The sequence below is a fragment of the Phaethon lepturus genome, unplaced genomic scaffold (assembly GCF_000687285.1).
Source record: "Phaethon lepturus isolate BGI_N335 unplaced genomic scaffold, ASM68728v1 scaffold28442, whole genome shotgun sequence".
Taxonomy (NCBI): Eukaryota; Metazoa; Chordata; class Aves; order Phaethontiformes; family Phaethontidae; genus Phaethon; species Phaethon lepturus.
The window spans coordinates 52,481-62,531 of NW_010521690.1; the positions used below are offsets into that span (position 1 = coordinate 52,481).

General features: G+C 43.1%; 1 protein-coding gene across 3 annotated transcripts in view; it reads left to right on the forward strand.

Moving 5' to 3' along the window:
* Positions 1–10,051, forward strand: part of FYN (FYN proto-oncogene, Src family tyrosine kinase) — a 39,726-nt gene that overhangs the window by 10,555 nt on the left and 19,120 nt on the right. The window contains exons 6-8 of one of the 3 annotated variants that reach the window (XM_010281604.1): positions 3,188–3,352; positions 7,999–8,178; positions 10,011–10,050. In XM_010281604.1, the coding sequence (XP_010279906.1) occupies positions 3,188–3,352; positions 7,999–8,178; positions 10,011–10,050 (385 nt within the window). Of the gene's footprint in view, positions 1–3,187; positions 3,353–3,825; positions 3,982–7,998; positions 8,179–10,010; position 10,051 lie in introns of all 3 variants that reach the window. The other 2 variants (XM_010281605.1, XM_010281606.1) reach the window with 2 other exon arrangements.

Sequence of the window (10,051 nt, forward strand, 5' to 3'; positions counted from 1 at the left end):
AAGACGCCCTAAAGAGTCATTTGAGCTATGTCTCTTGCTTGTTGTAATGCATCTTCCATTATCCCTTTCCCATTACAGTTATAAATGGCTTTGAGTGCTGTTCACAGTGTACAGCAGCAGAGCTTTTAGAAGCTGGCATTCTACTGAGGTAAAGGTTTTGCCTGCTCTCCCTCTTCTAAGCAAACAGAATTACTGAATTTGACTTGCGTATCTCAAAGCATGAATTCCCTGTGCATAAGCAAGTGCTAATATGTACCATTTTGCAGCACAGTATTGCTAATAAAGCAAGTAGAGAATTGCACTGTGGAATTCAGTCACCTAAAGCAACGACCAAAAGGTTTGCATATATTACCTGACTCAAATTTTCCCACTGGATTTGTGTTCAATGTGCAAAGTATTAACATTTAAATTGTAATTGGTCTAATTTTAACAATAAATATGACAAGGTGGGTGTTTCTTTACACACAGTTTGTGTCTAATCACCAAACTCTTTTTTTTTTTTTTAATTCACGTGATTAAAATGTGTTCTGCACTATTCAACCCAAAAGTGCATCTGGCTGTGAATGGCAATTGGTGTACAAGAGATACGACTTTAAAGCCCCCTTAAATCTCTGTGTAGGACAACTCGTTCTTACGTAGAAGACTGCTATGCTTCTCAACACGGTCATGTTTTTAAGCAGAAATTTGTATTTTGAATTATTTTGCTTTTTATTTTTTCCTTACCTTAGCTTTTCACAATATTAACAGATGACCCTAAATGCTCACTGCTCAAAATCTTTTCATAATTTTTACTTGGGAAATCAACTTCTCTGTGGGGTGTTTTTTCTGTATTCTTTGTATTCTGTCTGCTGTATTCTTATGCTATTCATACTAGACATCTGGCTGTCTTCTCCGCCCAATTTCTGATGGGTGTGTGCTGCCTCGGAGAATTTCTAGTTGTTTCTGGTGATTCTACATTAAACTAAGCTAAATAACATATAAAAACTCACATCTGCGGAAGATAATTTTCAACCCCACTGTACCAGCTGGTATGTGTCAACTTCTAGTTTTCTGTGGTCCCATTATTTGGGTGATGTATTTTCCACGCGCAGCTGCAGAAACCAATAGATCTGGAAACAGCCATCTCTGTGCAACGCAGAGGCATAATCAGTGGGGTAGCTCGGGAGGGCATGGCGCAGACCTGCACTCCAGAGGTTTCACCGGGAGTCTCCCAGACCTAGGTGAGCGCAGGAGCCCTCATTCCGTGCCAGCCCCAGCTGACTCAAAACACAGAGGCTGCCTCTAACCGCCTGCTCTGCACTCTGGGCCGTGGGAGGTAGGTTAGCACAACGCCTCGTGAGTGCCTAGGTTTGCTTCTAGCGAGAGCTCAAAGATGCCCACCTGACTCCGTAAAGATCGGCACGGTTCCCGAAGAACCACTGCTGAGACTGCAGGTCAGTGCCTTCACAGCAGGACAGGTACGCTCTGCAGCCCAGCCTTCATCCTATAGCTGTCCAGGCTGGGGCACCCCTCCTGTCCAGGCAGCTGGAAACCAGGCTACCCAGGCAGACAGAGTGGAGTTTGGTCTCGTGTAAACACAGTCCTGGACCAGGAGTTGGAAGTACCTAGTGTACCTTTGTGCAGACACAGGACAGGATCCCGTCACACTGCTGAGTACCCCTATTACTCAGACTTCCCTCTTATCCCAGCTCCTTCTTACCTGGGTAATAAAATTAACTGCAGTGCCTGGACTTTCACAGATGAGATTCACAAACGAAAAATACTGGAATCCCCACGGAGTCCTGATGTCAGACTGAAGTCCAGTAACGGCGCGCCTGAAGTTGAAGCACTGTTCACCCAATCCCTAACAGCCGGCCTGTCAAGCATAAGCTCTTGTGCGTGAAGTCTAGGCTTAACTGGAGCACTAGCTTGCCAAGCTTTTTTTTTTTTCAACTAAAGAAAACAAGAAGGTCTTAAAAACCTCCACTTTCTTTCTGCAGCTGTCCAAACTCGTAAGGGAGCCTTCCAGATACTATCCATATTTTGAGTAGTCCCTCTCCTGTTGCCAGGTGGGCAAGAAATGGGAATGTTCCCATTGGAATTATCTTGGAATAAGACTTTCCAACTGGTCGGCTCATCTCCCCTGTTTTGTGGTCTTTGTTGTCTCGCTACAGGAGACGCAACAAGGTCCATGTCAGGGTGTCTGTAGGGACTTCCCCGCCATCCCACAACATTTGTGCTGAGGAGGTAGAGATTGGTGTGGCAAGGAGCTTTGGTACTTGCCCACCCTGTGATGCTGAAACAAACTGTTCACCTGCCCAGGAAGAAATCTTGCACAGGAGAGTAAAGATTATGTTTGAGTCTGAAACACAATCGCAGTTCCCCACCTTGTTCTGCTTTGGTGCACCTGTTTTAAGATACAAGTTGCTGTGCAAACTTTATACTGTAGTCTGTTTGTGCAGTATAGTATACTACGCAACAATACGTATGTGTGTATATATATTTTTTTATATATATATATCATTGTTTTCACTCCTGCTAAAATATCCTGTGGCTTTGTCACAGTTCAGTCTTCTGTGAAGCTTTGCAAGAGATGAGTGTACTGAATCTGCCCCAAATGATGTAAGGCTGGCTGCATACGCTGATAAAGGTTTGCTCTAGAAAGAATGTCAGAAAAAGTCTTTTACGGGACACCTACAAAAACACCTTTTCACAGAGTAGAATATAGAAAATACCTTTTCCCAGAATACCTAGAAAAAAATTAGCAACAAAGTCTGCTAAACTTTCGTTGCTGTGATTTTCAGAAAAAGTAAATCTTTTCTGTATGTCTTTTACTCAGTTTCAGAAACAATCCAGTTCGTGACTTACAGATGATTTTTAAAAATCTATACTGTACCATAGTATACCAGTTACTCGTGAAGTTACCATAACGCAGCATTGTGGGAGAAGGGAAATCCTGAGTCCACAAGAGGAACCATTGGCGGTCACCTTTCATTTCAGGCTGTGGAAGCAGAGACTAAAATATTTCCTGTTCTGTCTCAAATGAATATGTTTCAGTGTTCAATTTCTAATCTTCCAGGATGCTTTGTGGTATGCAACTAACAGCTGTTGTGAGTAGCATTGTTTTTATGCTTACTGTTTTTGTTTCATGTCACACTTTTTTTTCTTTCCTCTCCTTTGCTGTTGGCTTCACTTCTGGCTCCATCAGAGAGAGCTGCAGGTCTTTGCTGCCGCTTAGTAGTCCCCTGTCATAAAGGAATGCCAAGGCTTACTGATCTGTCTGTCAAAACCAAAGATGTCTGGGAAATCCCACGAGAATCCCTACAGTTGATCAAGAGACTGGGAAATGGGCAGTTTGGGGAAGTATGGATGGGTATGGAGCAAAATAATTACTCTAAAATAGCTGTCTGTGTGGGGATTGCAAGATGGAAGGTGAAAACGTAGGAGGACATTTTGACCCACAAGAAAAAATGAGCAAAGCTCAGACTGTCTGGAGAAGTACCTTTGGAAACATGTCTTTGACTTTGAAGTACTTTAATCTTCAACTTTCACCGTAATTGATGGCAAAAGAAAACTGAAATTCCATGTTTCCTTGGAAGGTTTTGATTTTGACAAATTACCACTGTCTTAATAATAAATCAAAGCTCACATAGTAATCTGTTAATTATACCAAGGAGCCGTTTTCTGCAAGCTAACAAAAGAGTCCTTACCTTCAGTATCCAAAAATCAGTGTTTGCAAATGAACTTTAATGCAGCACTGAGAGACAGGTCACCTTCCATCTTTCTCAATGCATGCATAATTTTGGATTATAAGTGTGTTTTTTTTATTAATTTCCTCTCCTATAGAGAAAGCTGATGGTTTGTGTTTTAACTTAACTGTGATTGCTACGAATAATACCCCACAAACTGTTGGATTGGCTAAAGATGCATGGGAAGTTGCACGTGATTCATTATTTCTGGAACAGAAGCTTGGTCAGGGGTGTTTCGCTGAAGTGTGGCGTGGTAAGGCAGAGAATATATTTTGCTTTGGATGGATCTTTTAAGGCCCTCTTGGCAGGAATAAACATTTCAAGTAGAGATCTTAAAGCTGAAAGATCAAAATAGTATGAAAAGTTAGTCTGTATCACCTGAAACAGTCAGACCTAAATACAGTAATCCGTGGGGAAGCTTCCTTTCATTTGCACACGCTGGTATGAGACGTTAAGGCATTAAACCTCATTAATTGCATTGGGTTTATTGGGGTGTCTACGCAATTGCGAGGTATTAAAATAGGAATGATGCTAAACTTGTAAGGCAGAATGGTTAACCAGAAATTAATCTGGTAAGTGCATGTTTCTCTTTCCTCATGTGTTTTAGCATTGATTTAGCAGAACCCCGTAACTCGATACAGAGACCAGGGAGAACAGGGCCAAGACTTGCCCAGCTGAACCCTAACTTTGAAGTCCAGAAATATTGACATTTTCCAAATCCGCTGACATTGTTTTCTGCACACTTGCCAGCTTTACTTACTACTCCCCTCTCTGTGGGCCTCATTCTTTTTAATGGCTATAGAACAATGGCAATATAAAATATACGTAAATCTTAGTATAGCTGTAGCATTGAAACACAATATAGTGGCCGTTTAATGAGAAGTGGGCTCAATTTCTGTGCCAAATTGCATTCTGTGTAGCCTCTTTAAAACGACCAATTCAAATAAAGAATCGCTATATGTTGTTTCTTTACATCAGAATCATTTGGTGGAGCGGTTTGCCCACTCTTTTTGTTGCCGTGACACAAAACTACGTACAACCGAAATAACCAGCGACATCTCCTGGGCTCTTGCAGCCGTTTTCTGTTGCAAGACTACCGCAAGGCGCATGGCAGCAAGTCTGTGAAATTTATAGAATTTATAGGTTAGAAATACAGACATTTTTAGAATTTCACAGAACTACAGTTGACCTGTTGCAAAGAAAACTAACCCGTGTTTTATATTAGCATCCCTGCATTCTCCATCTTGAATGCATGCGAGGGTTTCAGGTTGATGCATGCGAATACTTAGTGGTCCACTTCGTGTGCCATAGACCTCAAACTGTTGCAACAAGCTGAAGTAGGAAATGCAATTTAAAAAAAAAAAAAAAAGCTATGAGAAACACAGCGCCAAATATCAGTACTAAATATATGTCAGAAATTTAAAAATTATTATTACAGTTATGGCATTATGTTTCTTAAAGTAATGTGTAGTAAAAATACATTAACAGCCCTGAAGCATTACTAAATTGGACTAGATTAACACAGTAAAAATTAATAAAAAACGCATTAAGTAGTAACTAACCACATATGGGAGGAATTCAGAGGGAGGTCTCTGCTAATTTTCTATTAGAGAGAAAAATACCAAACTACAACAAGAAAATATAGCAATTTAAACTGAAATCTGAGCTGAGAGGATAAGTTAACCTTTTTGGTTTATTTTCTTTTTTTAACTGGAAAAATTCATAAAAGTATTTTAAAGTAGAATTGCTGAAAACACTTCATGGTAATAGAACAAGTCCTGGGATTTTTTTTAAGGCAATGCAAACAGATAATACACCATTAATCCTGTTAACACACCAGGCAAAATCCTAGTTTATTAATGCCAGCGACATAAATCCTAGCGCCCGTGAAACAAGGGTTTCATCCCTGGTTCATATAATCTTGGCGGTACCTCTGCAAAGCGGCTCTGACCGACAGCACTCTGCGGTCCAGAGCCTCAGCGGCTCCAGATAAAACACGCCTCCCTTTCACCCATCAGAATCACTAAGGTTGGAAAGGACCTTCAAGATCATCAAGTCCAACCATTAACCCAATGCCACCATGTCCCCTAAACCATGTCCTGAAGCACCACACCCACACGTTTTTTGAACACTTCCAGAGATGGCGACTCCACCCCCTCCCTGGGCAGCCTGTTCCAATGCTTGACCACCCTCTCGGTGAAGAAATTTTTCCTAATATCCAATCTAAACCTCCCCTGGTGCAACTTGAGGCCATTTCCTCTGTTCCTATCACTGGTTACTTGGGAGAAGAGACCAACACCCACCTTGCCACAACCCCCTTTCAGGTAGTTGTAGAGAGTGATAAGGTCTCCCCTCAGCCTCCTCTTCTCCAGACTGAACAAGCCCAGTTCCCTCAGCCGCTCCTCATAAGACTTGTGCTCCAGACCCCTCACCAGCTTCGTTGCCCTTCTCTGGACACGCTCCAGCACCTCAGCATCCTTCTTGTAGTGAGGGGCCCAACACTGAACACAGGATTCAAGGTGTGGCAATCAGAGAAGATTTTGGCCACCCTGCTTGAAATCAGGAGGCGAAAGCACATCCTTCCCAGCTGACGTGGGAGACCCCTAAAGCCAAGTCCTGCCTCCGCTCTGGTTTGAAGGACCGAGTGAAACTAAGACCTCACGAGCCTTCCGCAAGCGCACCGGGGCAGCAGCAGCAGCGACTCGGGGCCTCGCTTTGCCGCGGGCAGAGGCGACGGCAGCGGGCGCTGCGCTGACAGAAGAAAATGGAGGCGTTGTTAGTGAAAACCGAACGTGCGCTGCACGCTTTCGGCTCGTACATGCCTCGCACCCCCCCTGTGTCACTGCGGGGATTGCCCTGCGAGTGAGGGGCGACGCGGGCGGTGGGTCCCCCGCTGCTCCGCCCCAGTCCTTGGCTCGGCGAGGTGGCAGCTGGAACCTGACCACTTGCACAAAATCCAGCTCATTTTATGCTCGGGCTGGTTGCAAAAGCTCATGATGAAGTTATTTTGGCTTAACCAGTTCCCATGCAACAGCTCAGCCCTGGTAACTGCTAATGTGCTTTTAACAAAGACAAATCAGGCTTATTTTACACCTTACCTTTTTTATTGACATCTTAATTTACAGCAACTAGATCTGAGCCCAAGTCTTCATGTATTTTGTAGGCCTTCTGCTATCCTCATGCTTAAGTGCAGAGGAGCAATTTTTACCCAGTATGATTAATTCCTGAAAACGTTCAGTATTGTTCTGCCGCACCACACAGCCGCTCCCCATCGACAGACCACAGGTCCCCTTCAGAGCTGTTTCAGCCTTGGCTCTGGAGCAGGGTTCTGGTGAGCCCGGGCAAGGGACAAGCAGAAGGCAGTAGGAAAGAGATACTTCTGCCCGCTTTCATTTCCCTTCCTTTCCCTTCCCCAGCCCGCCACCCACAAAGAAACCTGTTAACATCAGTAGGTGGGTTTTTTTCCCTTTCCAGTCCTCCTTCTCCCCCTTGCAAATACCTGAGTGAAGCCTCAGCTCTTGTGGGAGCCCCGACTCAGCCTTCCCCAGCTCTTTCCAGGTCCTTGTGTGGGCTTTCAGGTGTTGCAGAAGGCGTGGTAGATGATGGCTGAAAAGTGATGCAGTTTGGCCATTTCAGCGCTGACCGCAAGCCAAGAACAAAGTGAAGCGGGGCAGGAGCCACCTCGTTTTCAATCAGCAGCTGCTGGGCTTCTGGGGCTGAGGAGGAGAAGGGAAAAGACACGTTTCGTTTTGGAAACACGCCTGTGTTTCTAAAATGAAAGCAATTCAGAATTTGTTTCCTGGGAATTTTTCTTAGATTTTTTTTTTTCCCTCTGACTCAGAACAAAAACAAGATGTTAAAATGTCTTGCAAATGGAAAGTTCTGGGTTTAACCAGATTTGCTATCCAGATCTGTGACGGGAGCTGTGTTGTTGTCTGTAGCAATTACTTGTTAGCAAGGGGATACGTGAAGATGGGTTTCAGCAGTCCCGCGTTCCTTACTCAGAGAAGGTTTCTGTGGACATCAGTGGAAGCATTGTCTGAGTAGGACAACGGCAGTTGTGCCCCAGTGCCAATGGGAGTAGTATTTTTCCGTGTAATAGAAAAAGAGTAAAATATGAGGGAGGTGTGGGAGGAATATAATGGGAAAACAGACTTTAAAAAAAAAATTATATTAAGTGTCCTTGTTAGTTTGTTCCTTGGTTACCTTAGGTATTGGGCAGAAAAAGGAGCAGAAGATGTCTAATCTAACTAAGTGTCTGTGCTTGTAGGTACATGGAATGGAAATACTAAAGTGGCTATCAAGACCCTGAAGCCTGGCACTATGTCTCCAGAATCTTTCTTAGAGGAAGCCCAAATCATGAAGAAGTTAAAACATGACAAACTGGTCCAACTTTATGCTGTGGTATCTGAAGAACCTATCTATATTGTCACGGAGTACATGAGCAAAGGTGAAGCCAGAGCTGCTGCCCTTGATAACGACATTTTTTCTTTGTTGATGCTCCTTGGGGGTACAGAGGGAGGTGCATGAACAGCGTGTGAGGAAAGAGAGTGGGAACAGGAAGCTAAATTCTCCTCTGGCTTCAGAAGAATTATGAATTCAACTCTGAACTGGGCCCAAAACCTGAAACCCACTAGATGTACAAAGAATGTTTGCACTAGGTGGAGAAGGGAGAAGGAAGCCTAAGTGCTTCCAACTGCATCAGCATCGAAACGTCCCTGACAAGTGGAGATTTGCATTTTCTAGGTTTGAATGATATTACATGCTGCTTTCCAAGATCCCAGCTTTTCCTGGCACCAGAGAGTTCATGCAGCATATTCTTGCAGTGTTTACTTGTCGGCCTAGGATTCCTGTCTCTTTTAGCAATCCTGAATTCTGTCGCATGCACCTCGGTCCCAGATCACAGCTTAATTTTTCATTCTACCTCATTTATCATCTTAATGCATGATTGGCACATATGATTCTTTCCTCCTCTTTCCCCTTCCCTTTCCCCTTCTCCCTTCTCTTTTTCTTTAAGCTACTTAACTGGTAACAATACAGTAAAATGAGAAAAGGAAAACTTTTCACTCTGTCAGATCTCCAGCAGGGGTGCTGAGAGCAGAGAAAAAAAATCTGCTTGTTTTGGAAAAGCAAATGAACCAAATAGGAAACATAAGTTCTCACAGGGAAGTTTCATTGTACATTGGAGGATACACTCTGAAATTTTAAGTGCATTTTTTCAGTCTATTTGGAGTCAATTTTTATTTTCCTGGCAGGTGCCTGCCCACCTCCCTTCTCGGAGGCATCCAAGCCCTGACTAACTCATGCTTTAATCATATGTCTCTGTGACAAGCATGTGCTTTTTCCCCTTTAAAAAAAACAAAAGACTTTTCAAAATCCTTCTGAAGTACGTGGTTTATTTTGGCTCACTTCACTATTTTTTACTGTAACATTTTACATCTTTGGATCTGAGCTTGAGACTGATGATTTATCAAGGGAGAAACGCCTAATCATCTGTCTTTTCCCCTTATTTATTAAAGCAATTCACTAACCTTATTTAAAGGAGACTACCACACTTCTCTGTTTGAATACAAGATTGGGAAGGGAGCTATAGCATCCTAGGCTTTTTTTAAAAGCTACAGGGAACCTCCTTGCTTTCCCTTGCACAGGAGAGCTATCTCCTTATTGCTTTTGCCAAAACTGCTTTTATTTGATCTCTGCTTTGTCTCCTCTAGTTTTGCATAGTGGTCTTCTAAAATTAATGGTTCATGCTACATTTAGTTATAGGTTACCTAGAGAAGGAGCACTACTAATTTTTAAGGAAAATTAGCCTTCGTTAATGCTAGCCCCTTTGGGCTTACCAGGCTCCAGGCTGACCTTTCTTTTGGAGCAGGTTGAGCTGGGATCTGACTTTTTCCATAGCTTGTGTGGCTTGGAACTGAGCTGATGCTTTGCAGCTAGCTGAGGCCTTTAGAGAGCAGCAGGTATGTAGTTTCAAAGAGCACTGGAAAAGTTAAGAAAGATCAGCTTTCTCAGTAATGGTCAGGAGAATTAAAAACAATGTTGTTTCTTTTCCCTGCAACTCTGGACTAGTGACGTATTCTTCTGCAAGCCAACCTTAAAGCAGAGTGAAACAAGTACAATAGGAGAATTCTAGATACTGGGGGGGGTTTTGAAACTGTCCACTTGAACTCAAAACATTGCTGTCTTTAATGTTGCACATATTGCTGCACCTCCACCCTGATGAATAGCCATTGTTTCCCTAACAAACACCTCTCTGTTGTGTCAACTTTGCATTTGCAGGGAGTTTGCTAGATTTCTTAAAAGATGGAGAAGGAAGAGCG